Source organism: Episyrphus balteatus, chromosome 1 (assembly GCF_945859705.1).
Source record: "Episyrphus balteatus chromosome 1, idEpiBalt1.1, whole genome shotgun sequence".
Taxonomy (NCBI): Eukaryota; Metazoa; Arthropoda; class Insecta; order Diptera; family Syrphidae; genus Episyrphus; species Episyrphus balteatus.
In genome coordinates, this window is record NC_079134.1 from 15,941,148 (window position 1) to 15,963,368 (window position 22,221).

The following is a 22,221-nucleotide window of genomic DNA, read 5'->3' on the forward strand; positions in this document are numbered from 1 at the left end:
GCTCATCCAAATAAGTGATCCAAAGGCTATCGAAGTATTAGTTCGGAAACGTAAATAGTTTCCGATATTGGAGTTAAAATAAGTTTCGACTTTCGAGGTATGTGAAACGGGAGAAATGCATAATACAATCGCTTTCATTTTCGTAAAAAAATCTTCGTATTACTGTTTCTTGTATTGGGGAACTTCGGAAAATAAAATGTACCACCTAGAATGTTAAATTTGTTTAAAAAAAAATTTTAATTTAATTTCATCATAAATGTAAAAAAAGTGTAAGTATTGAAAATTGTTTTTAAAATTATGAAAACTCATTTAAAAAATTGAGTAGCTATTCCATTTTTGATTTCTTGAATAACAAAGCATAGCAGGTACTGGTAGTTTACGATCATTTCTGATCTGTCTAGCGATGTAGCGAATCTCGCATTTCCTGTTTCTATTGTTGCATCTCCTACTTATGCTTCGCCTGTGTTTTCTTTCCTGATACATTGACCTTGTCGGTATAGCCGCTATCACATAAATAAAATGTGATTTATATGAGACGACATAGTAAAAATTTACAATTTTTTTTTTAAATTCATTTATTTAATATCTTAATTTAGGAACATTTTTTTTTAAATTTTAATCATAATTGTATTCCAAATTTCGACGCTGATTAGAAGTCATTGAGTAGGAAACTCTTTGTAGCTTTTTGATCTATGTTAATAGCGAAACAAATTTTGTATAAACTCAAATTAACAAACAAAAAAATGAAACATTTTACCTTTATCATGTGCACCATAAACTATGACCCACCCAGGTTTTGTATCAAGAACTTTGAAAGATTTGCGAACTTTTAGTTTAATGCATGTGTCCTCATTTGAATTATAATCAAAGTAAATAATAGCTTCATTTCGACCCTCATTGAATTGAAGTGACTAAAATTCAATATTAATAGTATAGTTAAAAATAAAAAAAATGTACCTAAGTGAATAACCTACTTTGATATTTTCACTAAAGTTTTCAATTTCATTTATATCATCTTCAGAAAACACATAACCAGTCTGTAGGTTAATTTCCATTATAATAAATTTACTTTTAGTTTCGTTTGCAAGGACACTTGAACATATCACCAAGTCACTCAAAAGAATCGAATGCCTTTCAGTTGATATATCGATAGAAAAGAATGAAGACGTTTGGTTTTCAGGAATAACATTGTATTTATATTGAACTTCTACCATTGCAAACCCATGACCTTTGCTTTGAAGTTTTACCTTTCGAGAATTTGAAGCAAGCTTAAAAAAATGAAAATCTGATTAGGGCAGATTGAAAAATCAATGGAATTTACCTCATATCCTTGGAGAACTTGTAAATTTTCAGCATCTATTCGAAAATCTCCTGAATTATGGTGATCATCTTTGAAACGTATTTTGAGATAAGTTTTGAGCAAAGAAGATTTTTTTAAATATCCAACCATTGCTTGCAGGGCTATTATATGATAAATAGATGATTCTTTAGTTTTTGAATCAATCAAACCTCTAAGAACTCTCAAAGAGCTTTGATCTGATATTTCTTGAGACTCGATTAAATTCATGAAGCTACTGGCAAAAACTTCAAGATATGATTCAATGGTATTTGTCGAAGTCCATGTCATTTGTTTTCCTTTAAAGAAAAAAAGATATGTCACTTGCACACAATTAGGGATTTCGTACAAACACTTACTCAAGAAATGAGTTCCGGAAGTAAGCTTTTTGGTCACATTCTCCGCCTTTTCATGGTTCCCCAAAATCAAAACATAAGCTGTCATAAAAGAACTCGCCGAATGCTCCAAATTCTTCGAAGATTCATACAAACATTCTAGACCTTTTGTAATCGTTTCATTGTAAGCTGTTTTTAAAGTCTGTAAAAAATCAAAATTTCTTAAAGGTCTTAAAAAGTTTTGAAGAAAGAACTAATTACTTCATCCATTAAAAGAACCATCAATACAAAAGCTGTTGATTTGACATCTTCTTCTAAGCCACTATTGGATTTATAGCACCCGTTAGCTTGTTGTTTTACCCTGAGATAGTTTAAAGTTCCATTTATGACCTTAGGGTCTATATGAATGAACTCATTCGCCTTTTTAAGACCCCACAGTGCAAATGCTGTATGCCAAATGTCACCAGTTTTTCCAATTTTTTGTTCAAAAAGACCAAAAGAACCATCGGAGTATTTGAAAGTTAACTGATTCTGATATCCCAATTCAAGGTTAAGCTGAATTTTGCTTTCCAAGTTTGTATTCAAATAATTTAGGGTCTGAAAAAAAAAAATAGTTTTAACTAAAATTTCTTTCAATGCACAAAACTAGAAACCTTTAGATATTTCAAAACTATTGAATTAGCGACAATAAGTTTCATATTGTCTTCAGTATTCATGTAAGGACCTTGAGAGAGCTTTTGAAGATTCTCAATTAAATGTCCAAATATGTCACCAACTGCAGAGACCCCAATAATTTGAGACCCCGGTACAGAATTTTCAGGAATATCAATATTAATTTCGTCCTCTTGGATGTTTTTTTCCAGTAAATGAACCAAGTACCTCTTAGACCTTGTATAAGATATACCTCGAGGTATGACATTTAGGGTCTTAAGAGTGGTATCACTTCCCGAAGAAGAGATAGCCTTCACCAAAATATTATATAGTCCACTTTTAACTGGTTTCAAGAAATATCGAAATTCATCACTTTTCTTTCCAGGAAGAAGTTTTGAGATATTTTTCTGAGGCGTAGAAATATCTTCAGAATGTTTCAGAATTCCAAGGTCTTCACTATCACTTTCAATGGTTACATTAACTATTACATCTTTGTTCATATAGTTCCTTATAAAAATTGGAATTTCAATAATTTCACCTGGAATAGAAAATTGTTAAAAAGTTTGAATTGGTAAGACTTAAATTTTCTTACCTTCTCTCATAAAGCATGGTAAGTCGAATGAAACAGATAATTGTTGAACAACTTCAATATCTGTTGTATTCTTTGTAAAAGTCAATCCAGTGTCAGGATGAAGTGAGAACCCTGTTATAGCCCAATTCGTTACGGCATCTGGAGTAGTTTCCTTAAAAGTGAATCCTCCTGCTGGAGTCCTTAACAAAAAATGATAATTTTTTAAAATTTAACTACACAAAATTTATTATACCTTTGAAAATCTTTAAACAACCAACTTTCGGGTAAAATTTTTGCAGTCACTTCTGGCATCTGCAAAATTGGGAGTTCTAAAAAAAACTTTTATTTAAATATTTGTAATAATTCTAGAGTTGAAACATACCACCAAGTGATGGATTTTGTTTATCAGATGACAGGACATTTGAAAAAGTAATTACATCTCCTGTAGCGCCATAGAGCGGGGTAGGATAAGACTGCTCAGAATTGACACTTTTTAGTATCGTTTTAACATAATCCTCATTTAAAGTTTCCATTTGATTTACGTTCTTCAAAGAACTCCGATCCAGTCCCATAAGCCCAACGTAAGATCCTTCATCGGTTGTAACATTTATATTCACCGTTGAACCAGGTTTTGCTTCGTTGTCGTTTGTAATTTCAATCTGTAATTTGTTTGAAATTCTTTTTATTATTATTCCTTCAACAGTTATATGTCTGCGTATATATTATTTTTTAAGTCAAATAGAAGATTTTTATGAAACTATCAAAGTCTTAAAGTTTAAACTATGCATACAAATAATAGATGTATTAGATTACTAATAGACTTTTATTGTGAAGCACAAAGTTAAATGCCCTCTTAATGACCACTTATGTACATTACATACATATATATTTGTGTGCATCTCAGCCGTGCATTGTGTTTTCTAAATCAAGGTGTTGAATAAAATAAATCACATGATACAATTATTTTCCTTAAAAAAAAACTTAATAAATCTTATATGATGTATGCACTTCAAAAATCATATACATTTTACACAAAAACTTACATTCAACAAATTAAAGTTCGTATGTCAACTCTTTTGTTTTACCTTGATTTTATCATTTCTCATCCAGATATTAAGTAGATCACTTTGTTTAAGTAAAAGTTGTGTTTTTTTTTTTTATTTATTCAATCATAAGGAACCGTTTGACTAAACTCAGGAATTTAAACTTTACATAAAACCTTATGATGGGACAGTTTATACAGAGGAAAAGGTAACAAGTATGTTTTACTTAAACAAAATGACTAAACTAAAACAAAATATACCAAGATGGGTGCCTTTAAGTTGACTATCAAGTTATTTATTATTTGAAAAGTTCTAGAAACCCTTTTAACAGCCTAACATAAGCTGATGAAAAGCGAAAAAAATATAAAACTGCCTTTAGGTATTTCTCCTTTTCTATGTTCTTGTCTATAAAATTTTATAAAAACAGCTTTCAAAAGGAGAAATACTTATTGTTAAATAACGGTACGGTACTTTCCATATGACCAACATGGAAAAGAATGCTTCATGAAAGGCTCTAAGAGTATCTGCAAAAGAACTGTTTTTTTTTTTTTATTTCATAAACGACTTAGACGATATAAATGAAATTTTTTTTGTAGAAAAGCCTTTTTAACCTTAATTCTTAAATTAATTTTTTTTTTTTGAAACAATGTTTCGAAAACGGACCAAAGAAATTTTATGAATCTTCATTTTTTTGTGTCTATTATTACGAGTACTTTCTTTTTACCAAATTTCCTTAAAAAAAATTTTAAAATTAAGAGTTTTTTTTTAAGTTTTTGTTAAATTTCTTATTAAAAAATTATAATATTCTAAACAACTTTTCTCATAAGAGAAAAAGGGAATACAACTTCTCAATAATTTTCCTTTTCAATTATTGCAAACTAAAGAGTTAAAAATTCGTTCTGAGTATCAAGGCTTATTACATAAACTAATTTTTTTAGCTTACCGAATTTGGCCGAGATCTTCTTATGACAATATCTTTCAATCGTCCCCCAAATTTCATGTTTTTAATATGATGAGCATAGATTGTTATCCTTGGAACCATGAAGGATGTCACATTAAATAGTAGATTGTACATTGTTTTATTTTCAGGTACCTAAAATAAGTATTTTTTTTTTTTTTTAATAATTCAGTGTAAAACTTGTAGTCCAAAACATACAAATATGTGTTCAGATAAAATTATATCTCCTCTTGACATAATTTCATAGGAAAACTCCTCCAGTGGATCTGGGTTTGTGATTTTTATTTCAAGCTCTTTACCCTCTTCGGGGCTTTTTTTTTTGTAAAGATAAACAAAGAAATACAAAATAAGATTATTTTAACTTTTACATACTAATATAATACTACCTTTCTGTCAAAACTTCCATCTCAAAATCCTTATTTTTCTTGTACATCCTTGCTGTTGTAGATTTAATACCTTGATAAACTGCATACACATAACATTCGTTATAATTCTTATTTGTTACATTTATTGTAACAACTTCATCTGCATCTTTGCTTTTATATTCAACTTGAACTTGATCAAATTTAAGTAAATTACGATTATAACCTATTACTTCGCCACATCCGACTATAATTTCAATTGGGTTTTTGGTGTTTTTAACCCAGTTATCTGTAATATCTTTCAAGATAACTTTTACCTTAAAATGTTTGTTTTAAAAGTTTAGAATTATTATTAAAATTGTTTATTTCCAATCAAACCTTAATTTTAATTATTGCATCTGATTCAAATTGATCTGGTGCTTCAAGTTCAATGTAATAAGGTTCACTAGGTATTTCCAATTTAGTTTCAGCCCACGACTTTTCTTCACTTAATTCATCAATTACGAAAGCTTCTACATTAAATTTATATGATCCGAGTTTAAGAGAATAAGGATTAAGAGGTCCTTGATCCTTGTTTTTACCAAATTCAAACTTGAGATCGTTTTTTAAATCTAAAATAATTGTGGTGCTTCCATTGATTTCTAAATCTCTTGTTAATGTTGGGACATATGGCATATAATAATGCATTGATGGAAGTTCGGTGTTGGTTAAAATAATTGTCAAATTTCCTTTTACAGGTTCACCATGAAAATAGCTACAAAGAAGTATTTAAATTCCTTAATTAACCATTTTTGAGATGAATTCAATCCCACTTCTGAGATATAAAAATTATAAAAAGGCTCTCTTTCCGTTAAAAAACTTACTTTGCACTGACTTCCAATTGTACTTGATCCTTTTCGGTAGCAATAATACTTGCTTTAATGTCAACATTGAACTTTGGCAGAGCATATCGATCAACTTCAAAATTTTTGTCTGTGAAAATGCTATCACTAGTTGCTCTTATTTTCCAAATACCCAACACAGGATTTTTAGAAATTTGAAATTCACCCTTATAAACGCCTTGCACAAGTTCTACATCACTCAAACTTTTTAACGTATTGTGTTGCCCATCCTTATGAAAGAAATAGGAACAATTATTACCTGCGGTCCTGGAAAGTTATATACAAATCAACTTACAAAAATCTTTACCGTTATGTTCTGGTTTAACTTTGAAGGTCTTGTTAATTGGTCAATACAAATCAATCGAAATTGTACCAATTCGCCAGGTTTATATTTAAATTTATTTGTTTGAATGATGACCCAATATTCTTCAGATCTAATTTGGATTAAAGCTGAGTCCTTGCTTATTATACCTCGATATCCATGGACTTCTAAATTTGCTAATCCATAGTCTAAGGAAGGTGCATGTAGTTCAATCAGTTTGGTTGTTCCTGGTTTAACTTCAACACTTTCGAACTCATACATTTTCTCGTGTCTCATAAAAGTTGTAAAGCTTATTTTAAACCAGCAGGATTCATTGAAATCATTTAATGTTATTGACACATGGAAATTAGAATCCGGTCGAATTGTTGCAGGCGCGACAATGGTGTAAAATCTAAATTAAAAACCACCGTTATTATATAAAATTTAGACCAAGCTTCATACAAGTCTAGTACCTAGATCGTGGTAAATTTTACCGCAGATACAAAATTTTGCCAAAACCTTACATAAATTAAATTTTGAAAGATTTTTGTTTGTCCTCTGAAGACCCATGTATGCATAAAAATTTTTTCAATGGTTAATGTCGAAAACGTTGGTTTTTTATTATATAACTTTGAAACGGGCAAAGCTATAAAAATTAGTAAGATTTTTAGGTTTTGTAGGAAATTGAGAGTGATTGTTTCCCGTTTCAAAAAAAAACTCTTAGTTTGAGACGTTCAATGCAAACAGTCTGAACTACAATACAAAAGCTTTCGAAATTTAAAAGAAAAGTTGTAAAAAAAAATAAGATAAGAATAAATCCGACAAACTCAAATAAAATTCGTTCAAAATTCTTATTTTATTAGTAAAAAAAAATTCAATACATTTTTTTTGTGGTTATGAGGTTAGTCTGAAGCAGTGGCGTAGAGACATGATCCAACGCGAAAAATTAAAAGGTTTTGGTTTAAGTCACCTCGGTGTGCACACTAGAGTGACCGCAACTCCCATAGAAAAATTTTTTTGACGAATTTTTGTCGGGGGAACCCCATAAAATGTAGCCCATCTGTTTGGGAGCTAGAGCTAATTTTCTTCGCAAAACAGTGAAAAAACAGATATTTTTGATACTTTGAGCGAGTGTCGGTACCATTTAGACTTATCCTATCGAGCTTAAATTTTGGCTATCTAAAAATCTGCAAAGGCTGAACATTTTATGGGGTTCCCCCGACCAAATTTCCAAAATCGATTTCTTGCGGTCACTCTAGTGCACACAAGTGTCGTGTCTATGGGCCGCTTAAAACTCATTGCTGAAGAGCTGAAGATTCAAAAATTTTACAATCGTACTTTAAACGCTGGTTTTTCCTAATATTTAAATTTTTCTTGACTTTCTTTTTCTATTCACTAGAAATTTCGAATAAGAGTAATACAAAATTTAAAAAAAATCCATACAATTTCTTAAGGAAAAATAGCAGTTGTACTTTTAGCAAGCATATCAGTTTGATAAATTAAAAATTATTTGTATTTATGTAACGCCCATAATCAGGAAAATGTAATCGTTTGACATAACACGAGACACAATACATAAATTGTTTGTTTAAAACTTTTAACCCACTAAAACTTGTCTGGTTTTTACAGTGAGTCATCAAGCTACATCCGATAGACTTTCCCTAAAGTCATGGTGGGTTTTTATGTGCAACAATATGGTTTTTTTTTTTTTGTATTTCATTCCCACATGGTAAAGTGGTTAAGGACCTTCTTTTATTTTATCTTATTTAAATTTTTTTTTTTCTGATGTCGACAAGACAACTGATACTGAACTAACTATTTTGTTAGTTGAATTGATAATGATATTTGAAAACTAATTTGTTTATGCAATCTAATTATTTTTTTTTTAAGTATGGAATTAGCAACATTTTTAATCATAGTTAGTATTAAACCAACCCCTCATTTATTGATAACACTCCATGAAAGTAACTGATAAAAGCTACGAAGTTCACAATTAAACAAAAGCGCGTAGTAAAAGTTGACATTATAACTCCACAACAGATCCGAATTGAACCAACATCGATGACAATGAATTAACTACTGATAAAAAGTAAACAAGATCTTGGACTTGAAACCGGCTACTGGTATAGCGCAGCAGTCAGTAGTATTGATGAAGTGATTAATTTAAAGGTAATTTAATAATTAAAATTAGAATTAATGAGATAGAATTTAACAGAAACTTGAAATTTGGTACCAATTTTGTTTAGAAATTAATTTTAAAATGAAAGTTAAGAAAATAAATCATATTATATTGAGAAATAAAATAATATTAATATTTGTTCTGTTGGGAATTAGGTTTCTCCATTGAATGAATAATAAATTTACGTCTATAATTACCTTTCTTTCTTAAAACCAGATAGATTTGGTCGAGTTATTCAGAAATTTTAAGTTTTCTGGGAAAACCTTTTGTTTTTATTAGAATTTCGGTCTTTCCAAAGTTAAAATTTGGCATGGGTGTATTTTATTATTGTTTGAGCTTTAACACTTTCATATTCCAAACAAAGTTTTACCTTTAAATTAAATCTACATTTTTATTTGTTGAAAATTTATTAAAGCTCCATCCCAAACACTTGATCAATTACAAGATTAATTGAATTTTTGTAAGGATCAAAATTAACGATACTTACCTTTTTAAAAAAGTTTTTGGCAATTTTGTAAAACAAATTTTATATTTTATTCAAGTTTTAGTTAATTTCTTATACAATTAAATTAAAAATATTCTTTTATACATTTTTTCTTAGAAAACTACTAAATTCATGAATCATGATTTTCTCAAAACCGATTTTGATAAAAAATTAAAAGTTAAGATATTTTATTATTATTTTTATGAAAAATCGAGTTTTCAAAAAATAGGAAATTTAACTTTTTTGAAATATTGGTTTATCATTTATTACGTCAAAAAAGATTGACAGTAGATACAATAAGATTAGAATCTTTGAGCAGTATCCTAGATTAGAATCTTTGAGCAGTATCCTAGTTTGAATTGATAAATTTAATTAATAAAAACAAAATACCTATAAAAAAAATCATTATCATGTAACTACATAATTTAAAGAGTTATTTAACCAATTATTTTAACATATAAAAAAAAAAGTAAACAAAAGGTCTAAATACAAAATCTTACAAGGTTTAAGGTTTGAATTAATTATTTTCTACAATTATTTTAGTCTTCTATATATAAATCTTATATAAAAAAAAACCACAACGATTTAATAAATTAAATCAAAATGGGTCCTCCATTAAAGCTCGATTTTAATTGAAATTTTTGTTTCTAATTTTTTTTTGAATTACATTTACCAAAAGATTATATAAAGTTTTAGAAATCAAACAAACTGAAACTCCAAGAGCAAGTTTGTTCGACCCAGTCGTGCATTTTATGTATCTAAAAAATCACATAGGTTTTGAAGTAATCCAAATTTTATAAAAAATTAAAATTGAAAGGTAGCCTTTTGAATTAAGGTCATTGCAATCCTAAAGGCTAAAGGGATTCAAATTTTAGTAATTTTTTTGAGAAATGCTATCATTCAATTTCTATCATGATTTTTGATTCTTTTTATTATTGAAAATATTTATAAAACAAATCAAAAATTTTATCTTTGTTTTACATGGACTCATCAAACTTAAAGCTCTTAGCAGATTTTCGATCTAGAGAAAAATAAAAAAAATAAATTTTAGTTCAAACACTGAAAACAAAGAATTCACCTTTATCATTTGCATCATATACAAATACCCAACCAGGTTTCGAGTTGTAAACCTTCCAACTCTTACGAACTTCCAATTCAATACAAACTTCATTAGTATTATCAAATTCAAAATAAGCTACCAACTTTTCTCGACTACCATTAATTTGAAGTGACTAAAATTGATTAAAAAAAAAATTAAGCAAGCACATCAACAATTTTTTGAAAGTAACCTACCTTAATATCTTCGCTAAGGCCTTCAACTTCCTTAGAATCCTTTTCAGAGAATATATAACCAGACTGAAGATCAACTTCCATTCTATATAATCTATTGTCGGTTTCATTTGTTAGAAGACTTGAACAAATCTTCAAGACACCCAAATATTTTGAAGTTTTCTTAGTTGATATATCGACAGCGAAAAACGATGAAGATTGATTCTCAGGCAGAAGATTGTATTGATATTTAACGTCTACCACTGCAAAACCTTGACCTTTACTTTGAACATTAACCTTTCGAGAACATCCTGAAAGCTTTAAAAATCATAGAATTATTTAAAGAAAACCAAAAATCTCTTAAACTTACTTCAGAACTTTGTAGAACTTGATAGTTTGAGGAATTCACTTGTAGAACTCCAGATTGATTTTGATTATCATTAAAAGTTATGTTTAGATTTTTACTATCCAATACAAATTTTTTCATAAATTTCATCATAACTTCCAAAGCTATTAAATGATTTATAGATGATTCTTCTTCTGATGAAACAATTAAGCCTTTAACAATGTGCAATGGAATTTGTTCGGTTTGATTTTGTGTTTCAAAAAGATTTATCAAACTTGCAGCTGTTGTTTCAAGATGTGATTCGAGAGTTTCTGATTTTGCCTTTAACATTTTTTTACCTTCAAGAAAAAAATATGTAAAATATATTGGGTCTTGAAGAAACCTTTATAAAAAGCTATACTTTTCAATCCACCACTGCTAACAAGTTTTTGAAAGAATTTCAAAGCTTTTTCACGATTTGCCAAGAATAAAACATATTTAGTCCAGTAATTTTAGGTTTTATCTGCGGAAAAATTCCTACTGGGCTGAATTTTGGTATACAGCTTAATGACGGCGATGTTATGAAGATGTGAAAAATCGACATTGATATCGTGTCCGCGTTAAGAGTTATAGGGGTCAAAAGGTCACAAAAACTGGTTTTTCACGATTTTCAGCAAAACGGTAAGTCTTATCAAAAAATTTTCAATGCAAGAATTGTAGACCAGATTATTATATATAAAAAGTGTCATGACACTTTTTTTCCTAAGACCCACCGTTTCTTAGGTATAACGATTCAAAAAGTTGAAGTTTAGTTGTAATCGTTATAATCCTATTCCTGAAAAAAAAACTCCTAACTGAAAAGTTCCTGAAATTTCATTATTTTTTTAGCTTGAATTTCGTTCCTCAACTGTTAAGAATATGGGGAAACCAAAAAAAAAATGGAAATTTTCGCCATTTTTCCGATTGGGGCCCTTCTCCCGAAACCATTTCCCTGGGAATTTTTGTTTAGAATATGTCTGAAAATATACAGGGTGTGCAATAGAGCATGGACAACCCTAAAACGGCTTATAGCTACACTTATGATTGTTCTAAAAACAGATAGAAAAAAGTTCTATCGCAACCAGTTCATAAAATATGGACTTTTTTTCGTTCAGTGTATTTTAAATTTTATCATCTTATGTTTTCGTTCACTACAACCACGAATGAATGAATTTTATTTATTTCTTTTTTTTATAATTTTCTACAATAATTGGATGAGTACATAAACACTTTAAAAATTTCATAGCTATTGCACATTTTCGTAAAAAAAATTTTGAAATCTGTTTTTTGATGCAAAATGTAAAAAAAGTATTTTATGAAAAATTTTAAACACCTGTGGTATAAAATAAATCTATAGAAACCTAGGTGGCCATCTTTCTTAAAAATATTCTCCTTATACCAGAATATTTTTAAGAAAGATGGCCACCTAGGTTTCTATAGATTTATTTTATACCACAGGTGTTTAAAATTTTTCATAAAATACTTTTTTTACATTTTGCATCAAAAAACAGATTTCAAAATTTTTTTTACGAAAATGTGCAATAGCTATGAAATTTTTAAAGTGTTTATGTACTCATCCAATTATTGTAGAAAATTATAAAAAAAAGAAATAAATAAAATTCATTCATTCGTGGTTGTAGTGAACGAAAACATAAGATGATAAAATTTAAAATACACTGAACGAAAAAAAGTCCATATTTTATGAACTGGTTGCGATAGAACTTTTTTCTATCTGTTTTTAGAACAATCATAAGTGTAGCTATAAGCCGTTTTAGGGTTGTCCATGCTCTATTGCACACCCTGTATATTTTCAGACATATTCTAAACAAAAATTCCCAGGGAAATGGTTTCGGGAGAAGGGCCCCAATCGGAAAAATGGCGAAAATTTCCATTTTTTTTTTGGTTTCCCCATATTCTTAACAGTTGAGGAACGAAATTCAAGCTAAAAAAATAATGAAATTTCAGGAACTTTTCAGTTAGGAGTTTTTTTTTCAGGAATAGGATTATGACGATTACAACTAAACTTCAACTTTTTGAATCGTTATACCTAAGAAACGGTGGGTCTTAGGAAAAAAAGTGTCATGACACTTTATATATATAATAATCTGGTCTACAATTCTTGCATTGAAATTTTTTTGATAAGACTTACCGTTTTGCTGAAAATCGTGAAAAACCAGTTTTTGTGACCTTTTGACCCCTATAACTCTTAACGCGGACACGATATCAATGTCGATTTTTCACATCTTCATAACAACGCCGTAACGAAGGTCTATACCAAAATCGAGCCCAGTAGGAATTTTTCCGCAGATTGGGGTAAAAAATGTCTAAAATTACTGGGCTAATTCTGCCAATAGAGAAATTGTAGAGTATTCCAAATCATCATCAGGAAGATCATTTAAATATGATAGACCCTTACTTATTACATCTTTGTACGATTGCCTTGAATACTGTAAGAAATAAAAATTTTACTTAGACCTTGTGAGGGTTTTGAAATACATAAATAACTTTACTTGATCTGTTAAAAACACCATCATTCCAAAAGCTGTCACCTTAACATCTTCATCTGTGCTATTTTTCGATTCTAAACAACCATTTTCAAGTTGCTTAGATTTAAGATATTGAAAACCTTTTTCTATAGCCTTGAAATCTATTTGAATAAATTCATTGGCTTGTTTTAAGCCCCACAATGCTAATGCAGTTTGCCAAATATCACCAGTTCTTTTGATTTTACGATCAAATAGTCCAAAAGAACCATCTAAATATTTGAAAGACAGCTGATTCTGATAACCTAAACGAAGATTTAGAAGAATTTTCTGTTCTAATTTTTTGTTTGAATAGTTAAGAGCCTGAAAGAAGCTTTTTTCAAAATCAGTTTCATTTTTACTTTCGAACTTGATTCACAACCAACCTTTATGTATTTTAAAACAAGACAGTTAGATATTATAAATCTCATATTTTCTTCACCATTTCCATATGGAACTTTAGCATGCTTAACAAGTTGACCCATTAAAGGTCGGAATATATCACCAACTACAGCGATTTGAACCTTTTGAGAACCGGGTATAGCGTTTTCAGGAATGTCAATTGTGATTTCGTCTTCTTGGATGCCGTCTTCTGGTAGATGAACTAAAAAGGTCTTTGACATTGAATAAGGTATACCTTGAGATTGAACATTGAGGGTCTTTTGAACGGCATCATTTGCAATTGGGGAAATGGCCTTGACAATCAAGCTATATTGTCCTATTTTGAGAGGTTTCAAGAAGTACAGAATTTTGTCTCTGCTTGCTGCAGGAATAAGTTTTGAAATATTTTGCTTCATTTGTGGCAAACCTTCGAGACCATTCAGAAGTTCAAGATCTTCACTATCAGTTTCAATTGTCACATTTGTCAAAACATCTTGATCCATATAATTGATAATGTAAATGGGAACTTCAATAATTTCACCTGAAAAGAAAAATAGTTACGAATTTTTTATTTTGAAAAACTGATATTTCCTTACCTTCTTTAACCAAGCTTGGTAAATCAAATGAAATAAAAAATTGCTGAAAAACTTTAAGATCTGTTATATTCTTTGTAAAACTTAATCCAGATTTAGGATGTATAGAGAATCCAGTTATAGCCCAAGTTGTTATAGAATCTGGTGTAGTATCTAAAAAACTCAAGCCTCCTGCTGGGGTCCTAAATTAGTAGATAATTTGTGTATTTTTATTTTTTTTTTTAATTTCATTTCTTACATAACAAAATCTTGAAACAACCAACTTTCAGGAAAATGTTTTCGAATAGATGGAATTGGTACAAATCCTCCATGTCCTAAAAAAATTTATTTCTTTAATGTAAATAAAACAAATTTATATATATTTTTTTTTACTACCTCCACCACCACCACCTTGTGATGGTGGAAAAGCATTTGAAAAAGTTATGACACCAGCTACTGATCTACCATAGTATATCTGAGAGTTATAAAAGTATTCAGAATTGACACTTGCGAGATTCGAATTTACATTATCTTCATTAAAAATTTCCATTTTTTCAATATTTTCTAAAGCACTTCGATCGAGTGCCATTAATCCAACGTATGATCCTTCGTCTGTTGTAACATTTAGTCTCACTGATTTGCCAGGCTTGGTTTCATGATCAGTTTTTATTTCAATCTGGAAATATTTTAAGGATATATTTTTAAGTTATGTTTTTGCAGAGTTACCATGTGTTTTATAGGAAAATCGCACATCGATACGCATAGATTTGAGATAACTAAAAAATCAGTCGAATTTAGTATTTCTTTTTAATCGTAAGATAAGGTTAATCAGCACTTTTAAGCTAGCATAATTCAAACAATAGAGCTGAGAAACGAACGTTTTTTTTAAATATTTTGTTTTAAATTAATTTTTTTAAATCCTTTTTATTCTTCAGGAAGGAAATAATGAAATTGATGAAATTTTAAGCATAATATAGCATGTTTTTGAATAATATTTCTACATTTATGATAGTTTATACCTAAAATCTATTGAAAAACAGAACAACGGCGTTACTCTAATGTGGCAATTTGAATCTATTTTAAAAACGTAAGCCTCTCTTAAAGTTCAATCCCAGAAACATTACTTTAAATTTAATATTCTTAACACTTTATAAAATTGTGTTACGAAAATTAATCTTTATGGAAACGCAATAGAAAAGTAACGCAGCTCTAAATATCAAAATATATCATAAATAAGAACTTAATTGAAAACCAAACTTCAAAAATATTGTCACTTGTCAAAATTATTAGCATACAAAATCTGTTTAAGAGCAATAATACAAACTGATCAAACAAAGCGGTAACTCAGTGATAACGCAATAAACACTCGCACCTTTGAAGCTAAAATTTGAGTTATATTCTATTTGGTTGTACACGTAAATAGTGTTTAATTTTTAACTCACTATAATTTTTTTACTAATTGTACTTTTTCTTAAAATATTTATTGAAAATTTGTCTTGTTGAACTTATTTGTATTTAGTCTTTGTATCGCCTTCATTAGTTTTATTGAACTAATGAAGGCGATATGCCTTTTTATATAATTTTAAACCAATATAATATTACGAAAACCATCTGATTTCTTGTATGAAAACGAATTTTGAGAAAAAAAAATTTGAAAATCGTAGAGACGTTGAAAAAAAATTTTTTATTAATTCAAATTTTAGGATGGGGTCAAAATTCTGGCTTCAAAATTCTGCTTTTTTAACGAAAATTCTGTTTTTCAAAATTCTGCTTTTTTTCTATTCTGCTTTTCACAATTCTCCTTTTTAAAATTCTGCTTTTCAAAATTCTGCTAGCATTATACTTGAACAAAAAAATTCTGCCAATTCTGTTTTTTTTTTGTAGCATATGCGCTGACTAAAGAAAAATACACCTAATTAATGTAATTCAACATTGGTACTTTCCTAAATTTTTCAAATTTATTTTCAAATTTATTCATTTATAAAACAAAAATTAATATGCATTCAAAGAATGACAAATTATGTAGGTATAATCAAATAAGTTGATAATTTTTTGATTTTACAGAATTTTGCAAAAAAATTAAAAAAGGGTTTGGAAAATGTTAAAAAGCGCGCGCTTTTTAACATTTTCCAAACCTTTTTTTAATTTTTTGCAGAATTTTGAAAAACAGAATTTTGAAAAACAGTATTTTGAAAAGCAGAATTTTGAAAGCAGAATTTTGTAAAGCAGAATTTTGACAAAAGAATTTTGACCCCGGCATAATTTTGACCCCAACCCACAAATTTTTTAACATTTTTCAAAAAAAAAGTTGGTATGTCAATTTGAAAAAATTATTGATTAATACTTAAAAACAAAATTTACAAAATATTTCACTGACCTGTTTTCAAAAAGTTGATTTTACAAAGAAAAATTTTAAAATAATTTTTAATAACGGTACAGAAATATTTTTTTTTTTTTAATTTTAAATCGTTCAAAAAACAAGAAATCGGTCTTTTGACAGATACCATTAATTAATTAATTACGGTGCAAAAAATGTTTTCCTTATTTTGAAAACCTTACCTATATTTAACAGTGAAAGTATTTTTTTATCAAAATCATTTAAACCTTTTTGGGGGTAAAAACATTTCCATTTTGGTCCAATTTACCTATGTACAAAAACTTATATTTTCGAAAAAAAAAAAAATCAAAAATTTTTGTTTGGAGGTTTTCCTAACTTTAAAAACAACTTTTAATACTTTGCTTAATTTTTTTATAAAATTAACGACTCAACTAAATTTAAATTATTTTTTTATAAATGCTAAAAATAAATTTTACATTCTTAGCAAATTTATCTTTAAGAGCAAGGGCCTGCTACTTTTGCTTTTTACTTTTTTTAAAATTCATAAAAATTATAAATCACTTACCGAATTTAAAAGAGCCTTCTTTACAACAACATCTTTAAACTCTCCCACAAAACTGTTGTGAATAAGATGAATATAAATTGTAATCTTTGGAACCATTTCATTTGTCATTTGAAGACTCAAAATGTAAGTTTTTTCATTTCCGGGTACCTTATCAGAAAATTTATTCTTTAGTAAAGATAATTTAAAAGACTTTTTAAATATTTCTTACTATAACATGTTCTGATTGAATTATATCATCTTTTGAAACAATTTCATACGAAAATTCCTCAATAGGTTCCATATTTGTGATTTTAACTTTGAGTTCTTTACCTTCTTCAGGACTTAAATTTGAAAAAAAAAAAAATCAAAATATTATAACTTTATTCTAGTCAAAACTTAAAAAATTATATTACCTTTCAGTTAATATATCCATGTAAAACGAACTTAATCTCTTCTTAATATATGCTGTTTCCGACTTACTTCCTTCATATTCTGCATACCAAAAACATTCGGAATAATTTCTATTATTTATTTTTAATACTGCAAAATCCTCTTCAGCTTGTTTTTTGTATTCAATTTGAAAAAAATCAATCGGATTGTACGCTTCACCACATCCAATTTTTATTTCAATTGGACTTTTAGGTACTTTAATTATATTACCTTCTAGATCTTTTATTAAAACTTGAACCTTAAATAAAATTAAAATTAAATTAAGCGAAAAATTAAAAAATTTCAAACAGACCTTTGCATTAATAGTTTCAGCTGGATCAAACCTTTTCGGAGCTTGAAATTCAATTTTATAAGGTTGGCTATAAATTGGAATTTCTTTTGTTGTCCAAGATTGTTCTTCACTTGAAAAATCCGTTACAATAGCTTCAACATAAAATTTGTAAATTTCACTTGAAGTAAATGGTTTGGAAAAATCGGGTTGCAATTGAAGATCATTTTTCAAATCAAAAACCATTTTGATATTTCCATCGAGCCTTAATTCCCTTTTTAATTTTTGAGAGCTTTGATACGCATTGGTCACAAATAATGATAAATTTCCTTTGACAGGTTCACCATAAAAATAACTAAAAAACAATACGTTTTCGAAATACAAGAACAACTGCAATCGCATACTTACTTGGCACTAATCTCAACTTCCATTTCTTCATCATAAATTGAAATTGGTTTTGTGTCAATTTTGACATAAAACTTTGGCAAAAGATATCTTTCAACTTGAAAGAACTTTGATGGCATAAATTGATCACCAATATGAATTGATATTCTCCACTGACCCAAAACTGGATATTCAGAAATTTGAAATAATCCTTTGAAAACACCTTTAATGAATTTTATATTGAAATATGTTCCTAAAAGATTATAATCTGCATCCTGGAAATTAAATACAAAAATATCGAAGTTAACCAATTGAAATGGAATTCTCTAATAAAACTTACAAAAATTTTAACATTTACTGTTCCATTGAATTTTCCAGGCTTTTTTAATTGATCGATATAAATTATTCGAAATTTTACCACATCACCAGGTTTATATTTGGGCTTGTTAGTTTGAATAAATGCCCATGTTTTAGGTAGTTCGTTATATACTGGAGATGAGTCTTGGCTTATGATACCACGATATCCAATAATTTCTAGGTTTAAAAGTGAGGTATTGAACAAAGGAGGTTTTAGTTCGATCAATTTGGTTGTTCCTGGTTGAACTTCAATATCATTAAACTCATACAGTTCACTTGGACCATATGAATTTTTAAGACTAACATTGTACCAACAAGATTTGTGGAAATCATTTAGTGTGAATGATATGTGAAAAGGAGATTCTGGGCGAATAGTTCCGGGTGCAACGATTGTGTAATATCTGAAAGAGAATGAAGAAAATTGAAACTGATTTGTTTTGACTGTAGTCGGATTAATTAATGGACTTAGAGGTAATTTGGAACTGAAAAATTAACCCTAAAGGTTTTTTTTTTATTGAAACGGGTGTGACACCGTAACTTTCTGGTTTGAGTAACTAAATAAAATATTGAATAACCTCAACACCTAATGTTTTAAGTTTTTAACATATTTTAAAACATATATTTTGTTAACTTGCCTTTCAACGTAACAATACCTTATAATTAGATGTAACGGGTGTGACGTTAAAAAGTCGATTCAGTCTACTTCGGTGAATTTTAGAAGATTTTATATCGTTTGCAATAGGTATATATTTTAAGGAAATTTTTAAAAACTGTGTTTTCATAACAATTCAAAAATGTAACGGGTGTGACACTTACATTACAAAACTTACTTTGAAGAGTTTTGTATTCAAAAACTCCTCATTTTTTGTAATTTTTAGATTAAGGTTATACTAAGTATAATATACAGATATCTACACCTAAACAAAATTACATATTAATATGGATTTTATTAATTAAAAGGTGTAGGTACATACCTAAGTATTTAAGTAACATTATCTAATTTTTTAAATTTTCAACTATCAATATGATATTAAACAAAAAGTATCAACAGTCTTAGAGGATTTTCAATTGAATAATTGTGAATGTAGTACGATTGAAAGAAATGGTATTATGGTTGTCGAAAAAATTGGTATTATCAAATTTTCTATCATTAAAGCAAATATTTCTAAAAATGTAAAATGTGAATAAATACACATGATTTTTTCAAATGATAAAAAATATCTGCTTTAAGTTTTGAATAAAATCGGTCCAGTCCTAAACGAGGTAAACGCCAACATAATCAAAATGTAAGTTTTCGCGAAAAATGGCAACTCCATTCTCCATATTTCCAATTTCCGAATATTAAAAAAAAAAATAAGAACGCAATTTTGTAAGGATATCTTAGAGCCGTCTTTGTCGAAATTGCCATAACTCAAAAAATTTGTTTGGGAGGTACACTTTTTAAGCGAGATATTAAAAAAAGGAGAACATTGGAAACCACAAAAAAAAAATCATCGGAACCATTTTTTAACCGAATCCGTCTACCTGTTTGGGTTTAAAAAACCGACGTTTTTTTAAACTTCTGACTATCTCCCAAATGACTGGTTCATTTTTTATATACAAAAACAGTTTTATTGCCTTAACTGTAAATAAAAAATAAAATTTGGCAAAAAATAATTTTTTGATTAATTTTTTTTTTTTTGAAAAATTCAAATTTTTGAAAACTTGACATTGAATTTTTTTGAAATTTTGGTTTAAGGTGTTGATAAGTAGTTGCTACAAAATGGCATACCAACTTTGTTAAAATAATTTTTATTTTTTTGGAAAATTTATTTAAATTTAAATTTATGAAAATTTTTTTCTTACATACTTTTTTTTAGCTCACTTCCATTTAAATTGTTGTGTTTTTAAGTTATTTAATTTTTTTTTAATATGCATTTACAAATTTGTATATAAAAAGTTTAGAGTTGTAAGAACAAGTTTGTGCGACCCAGTTGTGCACTTAGACAAAGTTGAATAACTGAAACAAACTTGTTTTGATTACAATTTTTAATTCACTTCAAACCGACATACTCTTTAATTAGTTCCATTGTCGGACCTCTTTAATAAATTAATTTTATGAATTAATTTACAATACTTAAATCTTCTTTGAAAACTAGTTATATGCTCATTGTTAATTTAAAAATCTTGTTAAATGATGAATAAGAACTTCTTCTTCAATTGCTGCAAAAAGAAAAGTGAGGTTGTTGGAGAAATAAACAATTTGTAATTTAATTTTCTAAGGTCACAGCAATAATTGAAACTCTCTGAAATATCTTTAAAAATGTTACTATATCGATAACAATGTTTTTATTATCAGTTTTTTACATTTAATAATATCGATTTAATTCTCATTTCCCTAATTATCACAGAGTTTGTAAAACACAAATGGTCACTATCATTACACAAATACTCCAATCGTATGAACTTTATTTTACTAAACTATGTATTTGTGTATTTTTTTGTTTCTTTCATGACATTAACAAATTTAAATTAAAAATGAATTACAAAACCACAATATTTCTCCAGATTGACAAGGTCAAACAAACTGGTTTATTAACCCTTTTACTAAGTTTACAACCACCCGGCTTGTTAAACTGCCATAAAATCTATTTAAAACGCACCCTTTTTTCACTGATAACGTCTCATGAAATAGAATTATAACAATTAATGCAATCCAAAAGCGTGCCGCTTCCATTGAAACGTTAAATTGTGCGAAAAAGTTTCAAGTTGAACTAACATCGAAGAAACAAAAATTACGACTGCTTAGCTTAGTGCTCACCTCATTCAATAAGATGTTGTGCTTGAAACTTCCTATAGTTTACCGGTAGTATGTTGTTTGGAGCAATTAAAATTTATAAATAAACTTGTTGAATGTTTTGAGATGAGAATCGATGACGTAGTATAATATCGTTTGCTGCTAAAATTAATAGATACTTATTTGTTAAGAAATCACTTAACGATTGATGTTAGAAAGAATGCTGCATATTTTTGGGCTTATAAAGTTGATTTTGTTTTTGAAAGCTGTTACACTTCTATTCTTAAATAAGATATATGTACTCGTAAAATAATGCAGCTAGAATATAAAAGTGAACGCTTCAGAAATGTTTTTATCTTCGTTAAGTAACAGTAATACGCACCATGACTTACAATTGGAAGGATTATAGAAACTGTTCAACTCAGATATAGGGCATTAACTTATTTGAAAATTCAATTAATTCAGCTTTGTCCACTGTAATAATATTAATATGAACTCCGGATAGTAATTTTTTTTTAGTCCCAATAGATTATTACGCCCGCTAGTTGTCCGGGTAAAAAAAACACTTATCACCCAGACATTTATTAACGGGTATTATCACTGATATTTTTTTTTTCAGTTTTTATTTTTATCATGATTGATTTTGGTGCTAATCCTGAAATTCACCTTCTCTTTAAAACGAGCACCCTTTCACTCGAGATACTTTTGAAGACCCTTTAGATTCTAGGTTCTCGTAACAAATGAAATATAATATACATTACATGTATGTAGTTTAGAAATATGCAAAATTATGCCAAAAGTTCTAATACTTTTCGTGTATGTTCGTACATTTGGGTCACCATGGTGTATGATTAACTTTTTTATATAAAAAAAAACTTAACAGTTATTAAATAGA

At 28.4% G+C, this 22,221-nt stretch overlaps 4 protein-coding genes across 4 annotated transcripts; all 4 read right to left on the reverse strand.

Annotated features, from left to right (window-relative positions):
* Positions 1-625: 625 nt before the first annotated feature.
* Positions 626-1,263, reverse strand: LOC129917093 (thioester-containing protein 1 allele R1-like). Its single transcript, XM_055997429.1, has 3 exons — positions 975-1,263; positions 758-911; positions 626-690 (listed from the first exon to the last, which is right to left on the reverse strand). Exons 1-3 carry the CDS (start codon positions 1,212-1,214, stop codon positions 650-652), a joined length of 435 nt encoding a protein of 144 aa, XP_055853404.1. The 5' UTR covers positions 1,215-1,263; the 3' UTR covers positions 626-649.
* On the reverse strand, positions 1,244-5,011 carry LOC129907293 (thioester-containing protein 1 allele R1-like). Its single transcript, XM_055983411.1, has 8 exons — positions 4,880-5,011; positions 3,276-3,552; positions 3,147-3,222; positions 2,915-3,093; positions 2,325-2,860; positions 1,933-2,268; positions 1,696-1,873; positions 1,244-1,635 (listed from the first exon to the last, which is right to left on the reverse strand). Exons 1-8 carry the CDS (start codon positions 5,009-5,011, stop codon positions 1,244-1,246), a joined length of 2,106 nt encoding a protein of 701 aa, XP_055839386.1.
* Positions 5,012-5,628: 617 nt separating this feature from the next.
* LOC129907294 (CD109 antigen-like) lies at positions 5,629-6,810 on the reverse strand. The gene is made up of 3 exons (XM_055983412.1): positions 6,433-6,810; positions 6,120-6,367; positions 5,629-6,010 (listed from the first exon to the last, which is right to left on the reverse strand). Exons 1-3 carry the CDS (start codon positions 6,733-6,735, stop codon positions 5,629-5,631), a joined length of 933 nt encoding a protein of 310 aa, XP_055839387.1. The 5' UTR covers positions 6,736-6,810.
* Positions 6,811-9,712: 2,902 nt separating this feature from the next.
* LOC129907295 (thioester-containing protein 1 allele R1-like) lies at positions 9,713-21,329 on the reverse strand. Its single transcript, XM_055983413.1, has 18 exons — positions 21,193-21,329; positions 18,534-18,951; positions 18,218-18,468; positions 17,834-18,164; positions 17,505-17,779; positions 17,321-17,432; positions 17,113-17,259; positions 14,606-14,885; positions 14,469-14,544; positions 14,234-14,412; positions 13,643-14,178; positions 13,245-13,580; positions 13,076-13,181; positions 11,117-11,191; positions 10,741-11,054; positions 10,395-10,688; positions 10,180-10,333; positions 9,713-10,122 (listed from the first exon to the last, which is right to left on the reverse strand). Exons 1-18 carry the CDS (start codon positions 21,264-21,266, stop codon positions 10,079-10,081), a joined length of 4,002 nt encoding a protein of 1,333 aa, XP_055839388.1. The 5' UTR covers positions 21,267-21,329; the 3' UTR covers positions 9,713-10,078.
* Positions 21,330-22,221: the final 892 nt, after the last annotated feature.

Bases quoted from the DNA above. Each gene is read 5' to 3' on its own strand.
- LOC129917093 (XM_055997429.1), bottom strand. From the start codon at position 1,214: ATGGTAGAAGTTCAATATAAATACAATGTTATTCCTGAAAACCAAACG. The intron at 912-974 runs GTAGGTTATTCA...ATTGAATTTTAG, and splicing joins ACTTTAGTGAAAATATCAAA to TCACTTCAATTCAATGAGGG. The intron at 691-757 runs GTAAAATGTTTC...CTATTAACATAG, and splicing joins TTATGGTGCACATGATAAAG to ATCAAAAAGCTACAAAGAGT.
- LOC129907293 (XM_055983411.1), bottom strand. From the start codon at position 5,011: ATGTACAATCTACTATTTAATGTGACATCCTTCATGGTTCCAAGGATA. The intron at 3,223-3,275 runs GTATGTTTCAAC...AGTTTTTTTTAG, and splicing joins ACAAAATCCATCACTTGGTG to AACTCCCAATTTTGCAGATG. The intron at 3,094-3,146 runs GTATAATAAATT...TTTTTTGTTAAG, and splicing joins TTGTTTAAAGATTTTCAAAG to GACTCCAGCAGGAGGATTCA.
- LOC129907294 (XM_055983412.1), bottom strand. From the start codon at position 6,735: ATGAGACACGAGAAAATGTATGAGTTCGAAAGTGTTGAAGTTAAACCA. The intron at 6,368-6,432 runs GTAAGTTGATTT...TTCTTTCATAAG, and splicing joins ACATAACGGTAAAGATTTTT to GATGGGCAACACAATACGTT. The intron at 6,011-6,119 runs GTAAGTTTTTTA...ACTTCTTTGTAG, and splicing joins CAATTGGAAGTCAGTGCAAA to CTATTTTCATGGTGAACCTG.
- LOC129907295 (XM_055983413.1), bottom strand. From the start codon at position 21,266: ATGGAAGCGGCACGCTTTTGGATTGCATTAATTGTTATAATTCTATTT. The intron at 13,581-13,642 runs GTTGGTTGTGAA...AGCTTCTTTCAG, and splicing joins TTGTTTTAAAATACATAAAG to GCTCTTAACTATTCAAACAA. The intron at 10,123-10,179 runs GTGAATTCTTTG...ATTTTTCTCTAG, and splicing joins ATATGATGCAAATGATAAAG to ATCGAAAATCTGCTAAGAGC.